The sequence below is a fragment of the Salvia miltiorrhiza genome, chromosome 1 (assembly GCF_028751815.1).
Source record: "Salvia miltiorrhiza cultivar Shanhuang (shh) chromosome 1, IMPLAD_Smil_shh, whole genome shotgun sequence".
NCBI lineage: Eukaryota > Viridiplantae > Streptophyta > Magnoliopsida > Lamiales > Lamiaceae > Salvia > Salvia miltiorrhiza.
Genome location: NC_080387.1, coordinates 15,404,081 through 15,426,136, shown reverse-complemented (window position 1 = coordinate 15,426,136; position 22,056 = coordinate 15,404,081). Strand labels below are relative to the sequence as shown.

At 41.7% G+C, this 22,056-nt stretch overlaps 1 protein-coding gene across 1 annotated transcript; it reads right to left on the bottom strand.

Moving 5' to 3' along the window:
* Positions 1–433: 433 nt before the first annotated feature.
* LOC131026252 (uncharacterized) lies at positions 434–5,681 on the bottom strand. Its single transcript, XM_057956087.1, has 8 exons — positions 5,140–5,681; positions 4,900–5,091; positions 4,445–4,857; positions 3,878–4,126; positions 2,892–3,523; positions 1,979–2,759; positions 1,142–1,846; positions 434–544 (listed from the first exon to the last, which is right to left on the bottom strand). Exons 1-8 carry the CDS (start codon positions 5,636–5,638, stop codon positions 434–436), a joined length of 3,582 nt encoding a protein of 1,193 aa, XP_057812070.1. The 5' UTR covers positions 5,639–5,681.
* Between the last annotated feature and the right edge of the window lie 16,375 nt (positions 5,682–22,056).

The window sequence follows — 22,056 nt, the reverse complement described above, 5'->3', positions numbered from 1 at the left end:
GGTCATCAGAGACTCTTCTTGTGTTTTGGGTTGCTTCCACTTCTCAGCTGGTCGTGGTTGGCCTTTCGAGGCTGAGCTTCTTGCTCTCATTATTGCTCTGGAGCAGACTGTTGTCCATGGTTGGGGCTATGTCTGGATTGAAACGGATTGCACTTACTTGGTTGATCTTTTCCGTTCTCGTTCCGACACCGTTCCTTGGAGGTTCTTCAACCGTTGGCGTAAGGTTCTTTTTATCCATTGCTGGCTTTCATATTATCATCACTCACATCTTCAGGAAAGAGAACCGAGTTGCTGATTGCTTGGCTTCGTCGGTAAAGGAGGAAAGATACTGGGATTTTGCGGTCCCGGAGATTCACCAGCTCGTTCGGGATGACAAGAGGAGTCTGCCGTATATTCGGATCGTCACTTGAGGTGCTATGCTTTCCAGGGGTGTTCACGCCCGCTGATATGATCTTCGCCGGTAGTTAAGGATTTCACCGGCAAACACCAGCAATAATATAACGATATGGAAATTACCAGGTCTAAATGATTTGTAAGCGGAAGACTGAAAACGCACGACAAACAAATTAAAGACAGATAGAAGATGGAATGTCTCAAAACCCCTGAATCTAAACCACGAAATGATCTAGGCGAACAATTCCCTAAACCCCAACGTGCATTTGACGCAGTAACTCGGAGACGCTGAATGACACACGGCGAGGGATGATGATCTCGTCGATTCGTCGATAGGTTGAATCCTTGTTTGAGTCAAGAAGAATTCGAAACTTGAGAGAGAATTAAACTCACAAATATCATATATCAAAATTGTCTGCCTTTTCAAACACATAACAGCCCTATTTATAGGGAACGGGAAACCCTACGTAAAAAGGCGATAAACAAAAATTAAAGAAATAACGGAACTTGTTCAACAAGTCAAAAGAATCCCCAGCGAGGACTCCTCTGAAAAGTGCATTGGAATCGAGTCTGCTCTGGCAAAGCCAGAGGAATCAAGTCTTCTCTGGCGGGTTTCTCTGCTCGGGCAGACTCCACTTGAGTTCTCTGCTCGGGCAGACTCCACTTGAGTTCTCTGCTCGGGCAGACTCAACGTGAGTTCTCTGCTCGGGTAGACTCCATTTGAGTTTTCTGCTCGGGCAGACTCAACGTGAGTTCTCTGCTCGGGCAGACTCCAGTTGAGTTTTCTGCTCGGGCAGACTCCACTTGAGTTCTCTGCTCGGGCAGACTCAACGTGAGTTCTCTGCCCAGTCGCTTCTTCCCGGGGGTAACGATTCCGCTGCTCTGGCAAGGCCAGAGGGATCGAGTCTTCTCTGGGCGGCATGATTCCGCTGTTCTGGCAAAGCCAGAGGAATCGAGACTTCTCTGGTGGTTCAACTCGGTAAGCAATAAAGTTTACCACCTTTGAACTCTGATCCGTCGGTCCTTCTCCAATTGGCCTTTTCAGCTCTTGCCTCCAGATTTCCTCCACCAAGTTCATTAAATTGGCTTTGAACGTCCTGGCCCTAGCTCTCGTCACTGGACCAACGGGCACGTGCACCGGATCTTCACTCTGTGCAGCCTCTGAAATTCGGCTCTGCTCTGCATCCTGACCTCTACTCTGAACTGCATCATTCCCCCTCTCTTGAAAAGGATTTGTCCTCAAATCCACAACGTCGCCTACATCAAAGGGACTTAAGTCAGTAACATTGAATGTAGCGCTCACATTATACTCACCGGGTAAATCGAGTTTGTAGGCATTATCATTGATCCGTTCCAATACTTGGAATGGACCATCGCCCCGAGGGAGTAACTTGGAGCGCCTCTGCTCTGGAAATCTTTCCTTGCGCATGTTTAGCCAAACCCAATCACCGGGCTCAAACACTACTTTGCGACGACCCCGATTAGCTTGCTCAGCATACTGCCGCGTGCGGCGCTCAATGTTGGCTCTGGCACGTTCATGGATCTTCTTCACGAAGTCAGCTCTGTTCTGGCCATCCATGTTAACCTGCTCAATCTCGGGTAACGGAGTCAAATCCAAAGGTGTTAAAGGGTTAAATCCATACGCGATTTCAAATGGAGAAAACTTAGTGGCAGAATGAACAGCACGGTTATAAGCGAATTCCACATGAGGAAGACACTCTTCCCACGACTTAACGTTCTTTTGAATAATAGCTCGAAGTAAGGTAGACAAAGTTCTATTCACTACCTCGGTTTGACCATCAGTTTGTGGATGACAAGTAGTAGAAAACAAAAGTTTGGTACCCAACTTACACCACAAAGTCTTCCAAAAATAACTCAAGAACTTGGAATCCCGATCAGAAACAATAGTCCTAGGCATACCATGCAATCTAACAATCTCTTTAAAGAATAGATCAGCCACATGAGATGCATCATCAGATTTATGACAAGGAATAAAATGTGCCATCTTAGAAAATCGATCAACAACCACAAAGATGGAATCTCGACCACGCTTAGTCCTAGGCAAACCTAACACAAAATCCATAGAAATATCAATCCAAGGTGCGTTAGGAATAGGCAATGGTGTATACAAACCATGGGGACTTACCCTAGATTTAGCTTGTTTACATGTAACACATCGACCACAAATTTTCTCAACATCACGTTTCATATGAGGCCAAAAGAAATGTTCATGCAGAACAGCCAAAGTCTTAGCAATGCCAAAGTGTCCCATCAAACCCCCACCATGAGACTCAAGCAATAACAACTCTCGTAAAGAACATTGAGGCACACATAACTTATTCTTCCTAAAAAGAAAATCATCATGCCTAAAATACTCTCCACTAGCAGCTCTCGCACATGCTATATAAATCTCACCAAAATCAGCATCACTCGCATACAAACTCTTGATGCACTCAAAGCCAAGTAACTTAGCATCTAAGGTAGAAATCAAGGCATACCTTCGAGAAAGTGCATCAGCCACAACATTCTCTTTACCTTGCTTGTATTTGATGACGTAGGGAAACGTCTCAATGAACTCCATCCACCTCGCATGTCGCTTGTTCAACTTGTGTTGGCCTTTCAAGTGTTTCAACGACTCATGGTCCGTGTGAATGACAAACTCGTTGGGCCACAAGTAGTGCTGCCATGTTTGCAAAGCTCTCACCAATGCATACAACTCCTTATCATACGTTGGATAACTCAACGTTGCCCCATTTAACTTCTCGCTGAAATACGCAATGGGACGTCTCTCTTGCATCAACACTGCACCAATACCAACACCAGAAGCATCACATTCAATCTCAAAAGATTTGGAGAAATTTGGAAGAGATAATACCGGGGCATGGGTCAATTTGTATTTTAACTGCTGAAATGCATCCTCTTGCGCTTTGCCCCATTTAAACTCCACATTCTTCTTGATGACTTCCGTCAAAGGTGCGGCAATACTGCTGAAGTGAGGCACGAATCGCCTATAGAAGCTAGCAAGACCATGAAAGCTTCGAACTGCTGCAATGTTCCTCGGTGTTGGCCACTCTTGGATTGCTCGGATCTTCTCCTCATCAACCTGTACACCTTGTGCACTAACAACAAAACCAAGGAACACAAGCTTGTCCGTAGCAAAAATGCACTTCTTATCATCAAAGTAAACAACCACAAATCTGCCAATGAAAGCACGCAAAACATGATTCATAAGACGCATGAAAGTACTAGGCGCATTAGTCAAACCAAAAGGCATAACTAACCACTCATACAAACCAAGTTTTGTCTTAAAAGCAGTTTTCCATTCATCACCTTCCTTAATCCTAATCTGATGATATCCACTACGCAAATCGATCTTAGAAAAGACACAAGAACCATGTAACTCATCGAGCATATCATCTAAACGAGGAATGGGATGGCGATATTTTACCGTGATGTTATTGATAGCTCGGCAATCACAGCACATCCTCCACGACGAGTCCTTCTTTGGAACAAGGAGAACTGGTACCGCACAAGGACTCAGGCTTTCCCTTACATGCCCTTTGGCCAACAACTCGCCAATTTGTCTCTCCAACTCCTTCGTCTCCTCCGGGTTGGTGCGGTAGGCTGGTCTGTTCGGCAAAATTGCACCGGGCACAAAGTCAATCTGATGCTCAATCCCTCGGAGTGGTGGTAAGCCGGTAGGTGTATCTTCGGGAAAAACATCATCAAATTCCTGCAACACACCACGAATAGAAGGGGGTAGAGAAGAGAGATCGTTAGTCATAAGCAAAGTCTCCTGATATCGCAACAGCAAGATCGGCTTCTCCTCCTGAACACACCACTTCAAATCACTAGCCGTAGCCAGAAAGGACTTATGGTTCAGCCCCTGCTCCTTCTTCTCCACAAGCTGCCCCTTGGACTTCAGATTGTCCGCCTCCCTTTGCAATTGCACTTGATCCTCATAAACTTGGGTAGGAGTAAGAGGAACAAGCGACACCTTCTTCTGCTTGTAGGTAAATGAGTATTTGTTGGTGTAACCATCATGAATTGCACGGCGATCAAATTGCCACGGGCGCCCCAACAGGATGTGGCTCGCTTGCATAGGGATCACATCACACACCACCGCATCCTCATACGTCCCAATGCGAAAAGGGACCTTCACTTGCTTGGTCACTCTGATAATGCCAGTCTCATTTAGCCACTGCAAACGATATGGCTTGGGGTGCTTCTCCGTGGTCAGCCCCAATCTGTCCACCATGGCTCTACTAGCCACATTCGTGCAACTCCCACCATCAATGATCACACTACATACCTTGTCTTGAACAAGACATCTCGTGTGAAAAAGGTTCTCCCTCTGCTCGCGCTCCGAGGGTGGGGTTTGTACACTCAAAGCACGCCGAGCAACAAAAAGTTGTCCATTGGGCGCGAAAATCTCCTCACACTCCTCCTCATCAGTGGCATTATCTATATCCTCCAACTTCGGCATGTCAGGATCGGTGTCATCACCATCCGTCACAACTTCGCCGTCATCTCGCATGATCATGAGTCTTCTGTTCGGACAGTCACTCATAATATGCCCGAAGCCTTGGCACTTGAAACACTTCTTATCGCGATTGCGACCATCGGCAACGGCCGGACTGCCCTGATTCGCTGCACCGGATCCCTCTGGTCGGGACCGAACTAACTGCCTCTTCTCCTCTCTCGGCGGGGCATCCTTCGGCCAGGGGGTCCCTCTGGACGAAGAACCATTAGTAGCAGGTTGCGAAGACCTCCACTTGCCCGGACTCTGGCGCTGGTTGCTGCTGGTGTTGTTCCGCCGCTTGAGTTGAGTCTCGATCTTGATGGCCATGTGGACCATGTCCTCCAACTCAACGTAGTGCTGCAACTCCACCTTATCACGAATATCCCAATGTAAACCAGCTAAGAATCTTGCCATCGTCGCCTCTCGCTCCTCCTCCACATTGGCTCTAATCATGGCCACCTCCATCTCCTTATAATACTCATCCACACTCCGACTGCCCTGCCGCAAGGTCTGCAACTTGTTGAAAAGCTCTCGGTAGTAATGAGTTGGCACAAAACGTTTCCGCATCACAGCCTTCATCTCCTGCCAAGATTGAATAGATGGCTCATTGTTTCTTCTCCTACTCGTTACCAGTTGATCCCACCAAACAAGTGCATAATCTGAGAACTCAACCGCTGCCAACTTCACCTTCTTGAGCTCTGAATAGGAGTGGCAATCGAACATAAGCTCCACCTTTCTCTCCCAATCAAGATACAATTCGGGATCATTCTTCCCTTGGAAAGGAGGAATGTTCATCTTGATGTTGCCTAGATTATTGTCCTGCCACGCTCTTCCATCGTCGTCCTCATTCTCAAATTCGGTATCCTCAACATGCTCCTCATACTGACGGTGGAATCGGCCGTCTCCACCACCACGGCCTCCTCGCCCGCGTCTGCCTCCTCGTGTGAAAGTGGGCACACGCGAATGAGATTGTTCCAGCAAGTCGATCTTGTCATACACGCCCTCGAGTTCGGAATGTAGCATTCTGCCAAACTCGGAGCGGAGAGCCTCCATCACTAGTTTAAACTGAGGATCCATAACAGGGCTATCACTCAAGTCTATACCCTGTTCAGCTTGCTTAGACATAACAACACGGACAGAAAACAAGAAACGTTAGTGAAACAACAAAAGAAAGAAAGGACCTCACCACCTCACCAACACTCGTGTATTACTCAAGATGAAATCACTCAGCTCTCGTGTATCCACACAATTCAAGGCTTTTACCCTCTACGAATCTCACCACTCTTGCCTTTTTCCGCTCAAATTCTCTGTCAAAGAATCAAATCCCTCAATCTATCACGGGAAATCACCAACCAACGGCACAACGAGATCAACAAGCGCACTCGACGAGAGCACTCGATGTCACGTCCCACAAGAACCACAGCAAAATACACAGACAAGATAGGACTCGACAACTAAAAGATAGACTCTGAAACGCAGACTGGAACCCAAAATTAGTGCTGCGCAGAAAAGCAAATACCACAACTAACGATGGAACCCAAGGAAAAAAAATGAAGAAAACACAACGGGGTAAAAGACAAGAAAATCCGAGATGGGCAAACACAAATGTAATGCGTACTGCTTTCGTTTTTTTTTTTTTTTTTTTTTCGACAGATCGTTTTGAGTATGCTCTGTTTTGTTTTGTTTTTTTTTTGTAAAAATATGGATAGCGTAACCCTTACGAAACCTGGAAAACTGATACCAGATGATATGATCTTCGCCGGTAGTTAAGGATTTCACCGGCAAACACCAGCAATAATATAACGATATGGAAATTACCAGGTCTAAATGATTTGTAAGCGGAAGACTGAAAACGCACGACAAACAAATTAAAGACAGATAGAAGATGGAATGTCTCAAAACCCCTGAATCTAAACCACGAAATGATCTAGGCGAACAATTCCCTAAACCCCAACGTGCATTTGACGCAGTAACTCGGAGACGCTGAATGACACACGGCGAGGGATGATGATCTCGTCGATTCGTCGATAGGTTGAATCCTTGTTTGAGTCAAGAAGAATTCGAAACTTGAGAGAGAATTAAACTCACAAATATCATATATCAAAATTGTCTGCCTTTTCAAACACATAACAGCCCTATTTATAGGGAACGGGAAACCCTACGTAAAAAGGCGATAAACAGAAATTAAAGAAATAACGGAACTTGTTCAACAAGTCAAAAGAATCCCCAGCGAGGACTCCTCTGAAAAGTGCATTGGAATCGAGTCTGCTCTGGCAAAGCCAGAGGAATCAAGTCTTCTCTGGCGGGTTTCTCTGCTCGGGCAGACTCCACTTGAGTTCTCTGCTCGGGCAGACTCCACTTGAGTTCTCTGCTCGGGCAGACTCAACGTGAGTTCTCTGCTCGGGTAGACTCCATTTGAGTTTTCTGCTCGGGCAGACTCAACGTGAGTTCTCTGCTCGGGCAGACTCCAGTTGAGTTTTCTGCTCGGGCAGACTCCACTTGAGTTCTCTGCTCGAGCAGACTCAACGTGAGTTCTCTGCCCAGTCGCTTCTTCCCGGGGGTAACGATTCCGCTGCTCTGGCAAGGCCAGAGGGATCGAGTCTTCTCTGGGCGGCATGATTCCGCTGTTCTGGCAAAGCCAGAGGAATCGAGACTTCTCTGGTGGTTCAACTCGGTAAGCAATAAAGTTTACCACCTTTGAACTCTGATCCGTCGGTCCTTCTCCAATTGGCCTTTTCAGCTCTTGCCTCCAGATTTCCTCCACCAAGTTCATTAAATTGGCTTTGAACGTCCTGGCCCTAGCTCTCGTCACTGGACCAACGGGCACGTGCACCGGATCTTCACTCTGTGCAGCCTCTGAAATTCGGCTCTGCTCTGCATCCTGACCTCTACTCTGAACTGCATCACCCGCCTCTTTTGTTTGTTTTTATTTGTTCTTGTTCTGCCGGTCAGGGGTGATGACTTCTTCCTTTCGAGTCTTTTCTTGCCTTTTTCACTCCCTTGGTCTTGTTGGGCTCCCAGGGGGTCACTGGTTTGTGCTTGTTCTGGGTGTTGACCTGGACTCTTTTGTCCTGAGGTCCTTGAGTTGGCTTGGGGCTAAGGTTTTGGTCGCTTCCTCTTGGCAAACTTTACTCGCCATGATTTGCCCGGTTGATGCTAGCAGGAGTGTCTTCATTGCAATAGGCTTAATATCTTCTCTTGTTTGTTTAATTGACGTATGATGCTGGTCTCTGCTCCTCTGATGGTTTCTTCATTATGAGCATGGATAACCGCGCGGGAAGTCTTTGGTTACCCCCAATTGCTGCAGTTTGGTTGTTGTGCCTCTCCGGGATCCTTCTTCTCCGTGGAAGTGTTGAGGTTCGAGGGAGCCTGTTGGTTAGGTTATACCTTGACTGGCAGTTGTTTGGCGTCCTTTCCTTTTCCTTTGTCTCCTACTTTTTCTTTTCTCTCGGTCGGCTTTTCTCTCTTGTTGTTGTTGGTTTTCGCAGGTCTGCTGGTTTCTGGCTTCTCGGCGTGCTGCTCGCGCGAGTTCTCATCCCAAACATGGAGGAGCTGCTCGGGTTCGACGTGCTGCTCTGCGCTGGTGGTGGCGGGCAGTTTGCCTGGGATGACAGCCCTGTCCTGGATTCCTGATCTGTTCTGAGCGGTCAGCGCTGCACCGGAGACCAGTCTCAGCCCAGGAAGTCTGCTCTGCTCTTTAGGAGCAGCTCGGCTCGCTTTTGCTCGAGTTCGGCTTCTTTGCTCTGCGGTTTCTCTTGGCTATTTTTTTTTTTGTTGTTTTTGTTCGTTGTGGTCTTTTCCACGGTTTGGTTTTTCGGGACTTTTCCTTGTTTGCGCCTGTGCTTTCAAGGTTTTTTCTTTCTTTCTTCTTCAATAAAATTTCTATTTCAGCAGCTTCACTTTAACCAGTGGTGAAAAGTAATTGTGTTTCCGCTAGTTGCTTCTACTGTTTTTCTCACAATAGTGATCATGCATCCCTAACGTATCTAAGTTCATTGAGTCATCTTCTCAATGAAAGACATAAATAAGATGTTAAACATTTGCGCATTCGCGCGAAATATAAAGCTTTCGTCTTTTGAAAACCTTTTGTTGTTCTTCCTCCTGGTTAAGCATAGCGATGTGATGAAGTGTTGAGCTTTGGTTGACTGATTCATATATACTAGTGATCATACTGGAAAAATGGGTTAACTCTAGGGTTCAGAGCAAATGAACTGCTCTGATACCACTCTGGCACGACCGGACCTAATTAAGGATAATTAAGCCGGGGAAACCGTGACTAAGGGAGGGAGATTAGAAGCGGGGTAGAAAGGGGGGTTAATTAAACAAGGAAGGTGGTGAATTATAAATGAACAGGTGGGGAATTAATCGGTGAATTATCGTTGAATCGTGAATTATACCTAGTGTTTGATCGAGAAAAATGAGTGAGAGTAGTTGAATTGCTGAGAGCACGAGAATAAATTGCAATAGTATTGAAAATAGAGAGAGCGTAGTTTACAGAGTGCGTGTGCATGGGTATTTATAGATTACATGCCAGGGGTAAAATAGTAATTTCGCTTCTAAGAACATGCTCCCCGCGTGGTCAAGGGCATAATGGTAAATTTGCTCGCAGGCGGGCGATTCCTCTGCTCTGGCGCATGGGTAGATCACCCTTCTGTTCTTTGGTGACTTCTCTGGCAAGAGCCATCCCTCTGGTGAAGACCATTCCTCTGACGACATCCGTTCCTCTGGCGAGATTCGTTCCTCTGACGAGGTCCATTCCTCTGATCAAGATCATTCCTCTGCTCTGATATATTACTCCTCATCAGAAGGATAGTATTTAATCATTGTTAACAAAAGGAATATTTATAATATAACGGAAGTTTAGTCGTATTGACTCAAATAAACTAGTAAGTTCAGATAATTCCGACTTGGCCAAAATAACATAAAACTTCTGAGTACGCAGCGGAATAAGGTTCTGATTACATGTATGAAGACATGTATCCACAGAGTTCATTAATACATAAGGATAAGACAAAAGGATTCCGCTCGTCACTTCATCACCACCACCAGCTGCTCAACCTGCACATTTAGAAATATATGCAGGGCTGAGTACAAAAGTACTCAGTGGACACGTATGCCTAAGTATAAAAATACATGCTTCAAAACTGTAAATTGTCATGCCATCATAAACAGTACAGCAAGGGAGTTTTAGCTAAAAGGCCCAAGCTTACTAAATTCATTTGTGATTCTTAAAGTTCGATTGCAGTCTAAGTTTTTATAATCTATCATATCTGAAGCTGCGTGCCGGAGAGGTGGCCACCTCTCACGGTCGCTTGACCGGCCAACCCGCTAGATGACTCATGGTCACTGGTGTACACTAACACTGGCAGGATAGCTATCAACTGTTCAGGACCCGAATTCGATTACATAACTGGCAAAGCCACATCAGATAGATATCATACTAACACTCGCACAAAAGAAAAGTAAATGGTGCTCTACATTATAAAGTGTACTACGCTGCTAAGTCCATTATCCATATTTAAGTCATCTATCATTAAAATCTAATCATGTATGATGGTATGAATGTGGGCTGAATTGAATGATTGAGATTGCATAATACTTTGAAAACGTTGGTTGGCTGTTGTGATATTGATGATTGGGAACTGAAATAGAATAGCAGGTGTTGTTGTCTTAAAAATGCTGGTGGTGGTTATGGCAGGAGGTGGAAACGTTCAAGCCAAAACTTACCTTGAAGATCTGGCCGAAGCTGGGCAGCTCTTCCTGTCCCTCAGCGAACTCCTTAGTGAAGAATGAGGGAGAATGGCGTGTTTTGGCTGAAGTTGAAGCTAATAGAGAAAGGATGATGGCTGCACACTTGAGTATGCTAAGGAATAGGTGCAGGTGTAGAGTGAAGGGGATTGGAGGAATGGGGCGGCTGGCTTGTAGCTTGCAGCATGCCAAGGAATAGATACAGGTAGGGAGAAGGGGATTGGGGGAATGGGGCGGCTGTGGCAGAGCTGTTTTAGCACACAACTCACGCCTCCTATCTCTTTCTCTCTCCTCCTATTTCTTTTCTTTCTTCTCCTATTTCCTTTATTTCTTCTCCTATTTCCTTTCTTTTCTTTTACACAACTAATATCTAAATTAAATCCGAAGATTTAATCTTCCTCACAATTCGGAATAAATTCACGACTTAAGCAAGAATAATAATAATAATAATAATAATAATAATAATAATAATAATAATAATAATAATAATAATAATAATAATAATATTTCTATTGTAACAATTAAATAACATGACTTTGCTAAGTCAGTTATAATCTGAAATAATAATTATTGACTGCTCAATAATCCTTATCGCGGTTTCTCACGTGAAATAAAATAATAACTCTGCTTCAAGTACTATATAACTCAAAGTCATAAGTCGAAATTAATCAAAGATCAACAATGAAAGATGCAATAATTAATTATTGCATTACTGGTTGTAATAAATTAAAAGAGCGGGTTACTACAGAGGAAGATATTTTTTTTGCATACTGTATTAGTTTTTTCGTTTTTGAGTTGTTTATTTATGTTTTGTGTTTATGTTATTATTTTGCTAGATCTATGGATATCTTCACAAATGGCTTACAATGTAACTAAATATGTGTACTCTTAGCTGGTGTTTCTTTGGTGCTCTTATGTAGCCTTGGTGATATGTCTTTTATTTTGGTTTCTGTCGTTTTGGAGCTAATTTGAGTTAACTTGCAGATTAATGGTACCCTCCCTCACGTCACTCCTTTCCCTTCACCTTTTCTACCCTTCACCTTTTCTACGCATTCTCAGTCTCGCCATCTCTGCCATTGTTTATCTGGTATCATCATCACACGTTTCTTCTTCCCGCCTCTCTTCCATTCTATTCATAAATAGTTTCTCTAACTTGGCTATTTTACACTTTTTTTTCATAATTATGGAACGCATGCTGAAAGCACTATAGGTTGGAAAATGAAAGAAAGCATCCACATAAATATATATATATAATGAACTATTTTTTTTGTTCAATAATGTTCTTGAGACAAATAAGTGAAAAACTAATGAAAATGATTTCATAGTCCTCTATCAAAATTTCCCACAGATTAAGATGTAGATTACAAATATACACTATTTTTGAATTTGAAACCTATCGAAATGTATATATGTATTTGCATGTGATTATAATGTATTGCTTTTGGAAAAATTAACATGAGGAAACCAGGATTGATATGAAATTTCTTCTTCTTGATGCCAACTTTCTGTAAATCTTGAATATACACTAAAACAATTTTTTTGTGGCTTTTGCAGATTTGAGGTTCTTTGCTCCATTGAAAGATTGAAAGATTGAGTGTTGATCTGCCAAGAAAATTCATAAATATTAGAATATTCAAGATTCATAAAAACATACAAAAGAATTAGAATAACCAAGATTAACGAGAGAAAGCAAGAAAAGGAAAGTACCACATAAAAACATAAAAAAGAATAAGAATAACCAAGAGAAATTTTGCAGGAAAGAACCTCACAAAAACATATAAAACTTACAAAAGAATTAGAATAACAAAGATTACAGAAAGAAAGTTTGCATTGTAAAAAATGATCCTAGAAATGTGATATTTATAGGTAATAAAATGGCTCCAAAAGTGGCTGATTTGAATTTCAAATGTTAGTTTAGGCGGGATTTTTTGGTATCAACATTAGTTGATGCAGCTGTTCCAGCTGTATACCACAGATAATGACAGTTTTTACTGCAATTTCACATGCAAAAAGTAAAACAGAAAAAGACTAAATAGCAGAAAATGCGGACATGCTCATATTCAATCAGACAGATCTTATAACAATTATACACTGGATAAATGGATGTTGTTCTTGGCGGGAAACACGTTCCCCCATAAATCTCTTCTTTAATATTAGTATAGATGGTCCCACCATCCACTTTAATATTTTAACCTTATAAACACTCTTTATTTTCAAAAAAATCCACTCCAAATTCAATCTCAACCACATATCTCATAAAGTGGTGGGACCATTTCTCCACTACATCAAAATCATCACCAATTTTATTAAATCTCGTGTCCACCTAAAGTGCCCCACTTTTGGCGGACGGAGGGAGTACTATATTTATATTAGAAATGAAACTTTTAATATATCTAAATGACACTATTTTTCTTAGTAAATGACACTTTTAATATATCTAAAAATGACACTATTTTTCTTAGTAAATAACACTATATGCATTAATAAATTATACTACATTTATATTTAAATGATACTTTTAATTTATTTAAATGACACTATTTTTCTTAGTAAACAGCACTTTTAATATATTTAAAAATAACACTATTTTTCTTAATAAATGACACTATTTTTATTAGTAAACTTTATTTTTAATATATCTAAAAATGACACTATTTTTCTTAGTAAATGGCACCATCTGCATTAATAAATGATACTATCAAACCTAAAATCAATCAATGTGTTTTCAAATATTATTACAACTCATCTTATCTAATTATTTGAATCTGAATATTCCAACTAGCAAACTCCAACAAAAAGATACAATTCAGATTAGGATCACGTGCTGATGTGCACAACAAAGGTGTCCAGTTTGAACCAGGCCCGACGGTTCTGACCCGGACCGGCCTGGGATCAACAGTTTTGGCCCGACCCGTTGACAATGGGGCCTGAACCGGAACCAGAATCGACAGAGAGGGCGGTTCGGTTACGAGCCCAACTTTTTGGAATCGGGAACCGGCGGTTAATCGTCGGGCTTTGCTCGCGGTTAACCGTCGGTTCTGCAAGGTAGACGAGGCGGCAGGCGACAGGCTAGGCACGATCTTCCAGGCAAAAATCACCGATTTTGGGCGGTTTACTGGCGGTTTTGGCCCAAAACCGACAGTATTGGCCGATTTTTATTTTTTTTTCAAATTTCAAATTCAAATTCAAATTTTTCATCGATATATACCCCCCTTCTTCCACCTTCAAAACCATCTCATTGTGTTAACAATTCTCTACTCTCTTCTCTTCTACTTCTAATTCTACTTTATTCTTTATGTGCTAAATTGTTGTTGCTAAATTGCTCTATTGTTCTATTGTTCTATTATCTCTATTATCTCTACTTGTTTATTTGTTATCATGTCTGGATCTCTTGGTAATCTTGCAAGTCTATCAACGTCGACTCCAATGAAGATATTGGTAGCACTTCCACCCATCCTCAAACTACTCCATCATCAACATCCTCAAGGATAAAAGTTTCATGAACACACTTGTCACACCTTGAGGCTGCCGATCTCATGGGTGAACATTATGCTCGACAAATTCAAGAAGAGGACTTTGCACGCCGTGAAGCTTATGCACGGACTTTGCAACACCAACATGAGATTGAAGAGGAAGTTGACCAAGCACAACATAATGTGGATGAGCAAATCTCGACTAGAGGTAAAGGTAAGACTAAGGGTAAGGATAAGGGTAAATCACTTACTCCTAACATTTTTATTAAACATTTCAGGAAAGTTGCTAGACCAAGATATCCAAATGAAGCTCCCAATACTCTAGAGAGGTTCACGGCGTATTGTAACTATTGTACGACTAGTTACAAATGGCAAGTGGGAAGAGGTTATGACACACTCTCAAAGCACATGAAGAGGGCTCATCCCCCCGAGTTTGGAATTCACGCAACTCAAACTCAACTACATCCCCAACAAGGTAATCAACAAGGTACGTTGGGTTCTAATGTTTTATGGAAATATGATCATTCAAATGCTGAAGAAGTAATGACTCAATTTATTACTATGGAGCATTTGCCTTTTCCAATTTACGGATTAAATTACTTTCGAACATGCTATGAGAAATGCTTATAACCCTGTTGCTAAAAAAATTAGTAGAAATACTATGGTTAGGAGAATAAGAAGACAAATCGAAGAAAAAAAAACGTGATTTGATGAAATATTTTAGCCGTTTAAATAAAAAAAATTCTATATGTTCTGATATATGGAGTGATTCTTTAAAAAAAAATTGTTATATGGGTGTTACTTATCATTGGGTAGATAAAGGTTGGTTAATCCAAAAACGTTTAATTGCATTTAGAGAGTTAAATGAAATAAATGATGCTACCAATATTGCTCAATTGATTATTTCCATTTTGAATGATTATCGATTGTTAAATAAAATATTTTTTGTTGGATTTGATAATGCGTCTACCAACACCGCCTCCATTCCAGAATTAGTTGCCGCATGCCGAATTAGAAAACACAATTAGGGCCTTATTTAGTTAATATGAGCAAGAATATTTTCAATGAAACCCATCATACTCTTCAAATGTAGGTAATAGTTCTCAATCTTTTAGTGGCTCCTTAGGCACTTTTACTTCGAACTACTTTGCTCAAGCCACCTATTTATTTTGGCAAACACAAACGAGTCTTACTACTAACGAATTAGATATATATTTGTCTAGTACATTTGCTTTTAAAGGTGCAAGAAATTAATGATCATTTCGACATCTTGTAATGGTTGTACTTACACAAGAAGGAATTTCCCATACTCGCCACCATGGCGAAAAAGTTATTTACGGTTCCGACCTTGCATTTAGCCTTGGTGGACTTATCTTGGACGAAAGAAGAAGCAAAACGGATCCTCGAAACATGGAGGCCGCCATGTTACTTGATGATTGGTCCAAAGCACCGAGTCCGGTAGATTCGATGCCGAGGCCTTCGACTAGGTAAGTTAAGGTATGAGAACTACGTGAATTTTAATTCTTCATTATTCAATGAAGATACGTAGGCCACTCAATTTTACTCCCTCCGTCCCGTTAATAATGGCACGTTTTCCTTTTTGGGCTGTCCCGTTATTGATGGCACGTTTCCTATTTTGGAAAAAATAAGGGATCGATTAATGTTAATTAAAATCCTAATTAAAAGCCTAATTAAACACTTTAAAAAAATACTCTCACTCTTAACACACACTCTCTCTCTCCCAATTACTTTCACTCGCCGTCTCTCCTCCTCTCCTCGGTGACTCCGTCTCTCCTCCTCCTCCACGGCGACGGCGCGACGACTTCGCATCCACCCGCCGCCTTCTCCTGCCCTCTCTACCCTCTTCTTCATCCCTCCACCACCATCTCTTAAACCCTAGCGCGGCCTCCACCCTCCACCGCCTAGCGCCACCACCACCCTCCACCGCCTCCACACCTCTGCGCTTGCTCCATCCGCCGCCGGCTCCGAGATCTGAGCGGCTCCATCGTCGCGCCTCCACCCCTCTGAGGAAACCATATCAGCGGCCCAGCGGTGGTCTGAGTGTGACGCCGCCGCCGCCTCCTTCGTCACCGAGTGAAACCCTAGCACCAGTGCGGCGCCAGATCTGAGCGGCTCCATCGTCGCGCCTCCACACCTCCGCCACCTGCTCCAGATCTGATTCTTATTCTTATTCTTGATTTCGTCGATTTCATGATTTTTGTGGAATCTTATTCTTGATTTCATACAATTTCTGGAATCTTATTCTTGATTTTTGTTGATTTCTTGAATTTCATGAATTGTGAATATTTGTTGATTTTTAGGATCTTTATTGTTGCTTGGTGAATTTTGTTCTGGTATTTTGATTCTGTTTTGTATTGATTTCGTGAATTTCACAGAGTTCATGATTTTTTGATTTTTCACCCTAGTTCATGTTCTTCCTAATTCCCAGTTCGTGAATTTGTGAAATTAGCGTTAATGTTAAGAAATGATTAATTAATTACAGATTTTAAATTTATTTAATGAATCAAGAAATAAATGTTTTTATATATTGATAAATTAGAAATAATAAACAATCCCTAAACACAATTCTAATCATGTGGACCATACACCTTTATTCCCTAATTTTCTTCTCCTTAATCTCCGTGCCGAAAAGAAACGTGCCATTAATAACGGGACGGAGGGAGTAATATTTATATTAAAATTGAGCTTAAACCCTTTATTCATTTTTTCCCTTGTAATAAAATTTTATTTTTGAATTAGTATAGTGAATTAGTTAGTTTACTTATTCAATGTTGTAAATTTCAATTTTAAAGATTGTATCATTGTAATATACATATATATATATATATATATTAACACAAAATTCAATAAAGATATGAATTTTTATGCCTTATTTTGATTGTAAATATGTTAGAATTGTTTTTTCTTCATTATATATTTTTTTTATCTTAAATTAAGTAATTTCAAAATTTCAACACTAGTCGTTTAATTTCATAAAAAAAATATTTTAAAAAAATTAAAAACTGTCGATTCAGCCCGAAAATCGCCGATTTTTTGCCCGGCCCGAAACCGCCGGTTCAAGTAAAAAATCGGCCCGTCTGGAAAAAAAAAACGAGCCAATTATAGTTCACCTTTTCGGTGAACCGTAACCACCGATTCAGGCCCGGAACCGGCGGTTTTCAGCTTGTGGACGACAGTAGGTGTTATTCCACTAAACACACACGAAGAATGAAAAACATGAAAATGCTAAAACTGTTGTGTAGTGCGCAATATGTAGAGGATCTTCACCCATACTTTAATGAGAGAGAAGACTGTACAGTAGTCCTAGTGGATCTAACACCAGAAACTATTTACACAAACTTAAAATAATTCCCAATTTCATCGGAGATACCCATTTCACTCACCCAGTTTCGTGAACTTGCCCCGTCATGCCCATCAGATTCCCCGCCGAGCTCACCTCGAATCTCCACAGTTTCACCTGCATCAACAGCCTCAAGAAACTCACCGGCGTTTGGACCTGACCATGTCGCGCTTCAGCGTCACCGCTAGCGGCCCCACAGTCATCCTCGGCGGCATGAAATTCTTGCATTCCGTCACTCTCTCTCACACCAATCTCTCTCCGGGGCATCCCAACCTCACCTTCGTCGATTTATCCGCCAATCAACTCAGGGAAAGATACCCATTTCACTCACCCATCTCGAGAATCTCATGCATTTGAATCTCTTTTCCAATTCCCTCAACGAAACGATACCGACCACCATTGGCGACTAGAGCTCCTTGCAGAATATTTCTCTAGCGTAGAATTCGCTATCTGGACCGATTTCAAAATCCTTAGTTACATTGCCGACGTTGACGCATCTTGATTTGAGCTCCAATCAACTCAATGGGACGATACCTAATTTCAACATTTTTAATTTTATGGATATGGATCAAGCTGGTGCGATTCCGGGTTTGGGTCGGGTGCAATTCAATTGCACCATGAAGCTCTTCGCACCCAAGTTAGTAAAACTAGTTAAAATAGAAAAAAACACTTTGGGCCTTCCGAAGTAGAGTAGGCCCAATCTGACGTCAGTCATAAATTATCACATTCTTCTTTTTACGAACTAAACCCTGAATCCGAGCTAAGCGCCTCTGCATCCATGGAGCAAAATCAGTTAGCCGAAGATGGTAGAGATTTCTGTTCATCAAATACACAAAATTTCGTAACTATATTTGTATTTTTTCCCCTCAAAGTGATAATTTTTTTGTTGAACATTGTTATAGACATTTAATCGAAGGAACGGGGACGCAATAAGCATGGTCGTGGCCACATCAAATAAAATAAAATTAATCCCTTTCCTTCCCCCACCTCCAGGTTTGGCGGAACACCGCCGCTGCCGCCGAAGTCCCCTTGAATGTGCTTCCCCTTGAACCCCTCATATCCGGCGCCTTCCTCCACTGCCCTCCCCCGCCTTGTCCGGCCCCCTCTGCCGCTCCTTCTGCTGGCCTCCCCCCCACCACACCTCTCCCTTCACTGTCCTCCCCCACCACCATAGTCCATCATCATATTCGCCGTCTTCCTCTTCCCCCAACCACCCCCACAGACCTTCCACGGCCGCCGCCTCCTAGATCGAGCAGTGGCATGATTGGGGCTCCGCGAATCTGGAATCACCGCCATTGTTGCTCGATTTCCGGCGAGCTTAACAATTGCAGAGGGACCTCCGCCGCCGTCCCCTACCACCATCACCAGATATTACTGAAAAAGCCCTAATGTCTTATTTTCCCTTCGAAATCGAGTCCAACTCTCCTCTCTCTTGCTGAATCCGGCCGTCTCTGACTCCGGCGAGCAGCAGACCCAAAGCTGCCACCACCAAGCGAGCGGTCTCGGTGACGTCTTGTGAGTTTTCCGGCTGGGAGGCATGGCTGGGGCTCAAAACGACGTCGTTTTACCCGAACTAAATAACGTTGTTTTGGTTCACCGTCGGCGACGCCATGTCACTTTTCAGATCACTTAAAAAGGTGCCATGTCAGTACTCAATTTGGGGATTCTTGAAAGTCATGGAAAAATTGTTCAACACATTAAATTCTGAGAATTTTTATATATATAAAAAAAATCATGGAAATTTTTGAAATGGACCCAAAGTTCATGGTTTTGGCGTAATTAACCCAAGTTTCTACTTAATTTTGTGAATTCTAATTATTTTTGCCATATCAAATCTATTGAATTACTAAAAGGAGTATGAAAATAGAAAAAAAATATTATAATGATGTTCATATATCATACACAAAAATCTATAATAAAAAAAATACTACTCCCTCCGTCCGCCAAAAGTATGGCACTTTGGCCGGGCACGGAGATTAATAAAATTGGTGATGATGTTGATGTAGTGGAGAAAGGGTCTCACCACTTTTTGAGATGTGTGGTGGAGATTGAATTTGGGGTGGGTTTTTTGTAAATAAAGAGTGTTTGTAAGGATAAAATATAAAGGTGGATGGTGGGACCATGGCTTAAAAAGGAAAGTGGAATACTTTTTGCGGACGCCAAATATAGTAATTGTGCCATACTTTTGGCGGACGGAGGGAGTATGATATATCCAATATATTATTTTTAATACTAACTCAATTCTTAGTTAATTGTATATCACCACAAATTTTCTTATTCAAAATTAAACAGCATATGGAAATCAACAAATTAGAATTTATTTCTAAAATGTGCGTGCATAAATTATTGCTTCGTTTATGCTAAATTAGATCCACGATTTGCATTCACGTTTGAACGATGACAATTTTCTCTTATTATTTCGGATGCCATGACAATCAACAAAGAGCCAATAACAATCTATGTGAAGGACATTCCAATTTCATTTTATGGTCAACTTTACATTTGATGTGGATGATATTATGCTCCCCTTTTTAGGTTAAGCCTAATAGATAAAAATTACTCCCTCCGTCCACGAAATAAAGGCCTACATGCCAAAACACGGGTTTTAACAAAAAGTGTATTTTTATTAGTTGAGTGGAGAAAGGGTCCCACAAAATGTATTGTTTATTGATTGAGTGGAGAAAGGGACCCACAAAGTGTATTATTTATTAGTTGAGTGGAGAAAAAGTGTATTGATTATTGGGACCCACCAATTAAAATATGAATAAAAACTTACCAAAAATAGGTAGGCCTTGTTTTTGTGGACATCCCAAAAAGGCAAGTAGGCCTTTATTTCGTGGACGGAGGGAGTATGAATTAAGGCAAAGGATTAAACTTGGACGAAAGAATAAAAAAAAGATCAAGTAAAGGCTTATGGAATTCAATCAAGGACGAAAGAATAAGACCCAAAAAAAAAAAGTTTCAGTAGCGCATCAACTTTAGCCCTTTAGCTCTGCCAAACATCAACCTTGACGGTCAGCTCTGCCAACTTTAGAGCTTAGCTTCGTACAACCTTGGCGGTTAGCCTTACCACAATCTTAGTGGTCATCTCTACACTAACCTTGGGGCTCAGTTCTACCAACCTCGATGGTCCACTCCAAGATAGAAAATATTGTAATAAAACATGGGCTCAATTGCCTCGATTAATGGACCTTAGCGTTATATTTGCTTTGTAATCTATTAATATGATTCTTATGTGTAAAATTATTAAGTCATTTTTTATGCTTTCAACACATTCTTCAGATTTTTCAATGTCATTATTTTTCCTAAATTTGCTATTGAGATTCAAACCAAACCCGACCACGTTGTTGTTTCGAGAGTAAAAAGTCGAAGTTGGTTGAACATTTTAGCATGTGACAAAAATGATAATAACATATCAAGTATAATGAATGTTCTTTAAAAAAAATACAATGAACGTTGTCTGTAAAAAAATTCTTAAAAATATAAATATAAATGTACTAATATGTATTACCATGCTTTAGTTAATATTACAATTGTTAGTTTTTTATTTCTTATTATATTGTTTCATTATAGTCCCCTATTTATGTACACAATATTTTTTTATGATCAATTTTTGGGTTCATTAAAAATCATGTATTTTCATACAATATAACATACTCCCTCCGTCCCGTTAATAATGGCACGTTTCTTTTCGGCACGGGTATTAAGAATAGTTATATTAGGAGGTAAGTTGGATGGTCCACATCTTTAATGTTATAATTAATTAGTTTTAATTATGGTTAACAAAAGAAAATTTATTCATGCTGCTGCCGCCGCCGGCGCTCTCATCACCGGCGAGGCCGGCGGCGCCGCCACCTTCCCTTCACCCTCATCGTCTCCTTCCACCTCAAATCCATCTACAGACATTTCAAATAACAGTGGATTCACACAAGAAAAATCAGAAAATCAACAGTCCAATTGATTCAAACTAATATTTCGAAAAAGAAAAATCTTTCAAGGAAGAAAAATCAAAGAATCAACAATGGAGAACAGCAGGAGCGGCTCAGATCCGGAGCTCTAATTTCTGCAGATACAAGGGGAGGCGGCGCAGATCCGGAGCCCTAATTTCTGAAGATTAAAGGGGAGAGTGGAGACGAGATATTTTGATGACCCATGAGGATTTATCGGGGAGCGGCGATTGGAGGGAATAGATTGTGCGTTTGGAGAGGTAGAAGCCCCAGCTGGTGTCGGAGATCCCGGAATTGGGGAGGACGGGGAAGCGCGCGACAGAGGAGGGCGGAGGAGGGACGGCGGCGCGCCAGGTGGCGAGAATGGAGCGGAAGCGGAGGACGTCGGTTGAGGTGGGGAGGTGCTGGAAAATGAGGTGGAGGAGTTCGGCCAGGAGGGTAGCAGAGGAGAGAGAGAGAGGGCAGCGGAGGAGAGAGGGCGACGGAGGAGAGAGAGAGTGTAAAAGGGAATGAGGGTTAGAGCATTTAATTAGGCTTTTAATTAGGGATTTCATTAACATTAAACACTCCCTTATTTTTTCTAAAAAAGGAAACGTGCCATCAATAACGGGA

Excerpts from the sequence above, each read along its gene's own strand:
- LOC131026252 (XM_057956087.1), bottom strand. The coding sequence starts at position 5,638 with ATGTTCGATTGCCACTCCTATTCAGAGCTCAAGAAGGTGAAGTTGGCA. Across the intron at positions 4,127-4,444 it reads CGTGGCAATTTGATCGCCGT|GAATTTGATGATGTTTTTCC; the intron begins GCAATTCATGAT and ends GGTGTGTTGCAG. Across the intron at positions 3,524-3,877 it reads AGAAGGACTCGTCGTGGAGG|TTTGTTGTTAGTGCACAAGG; the intron begins ATGTGCTGTGAT and ends GTGTTCCTTGGT.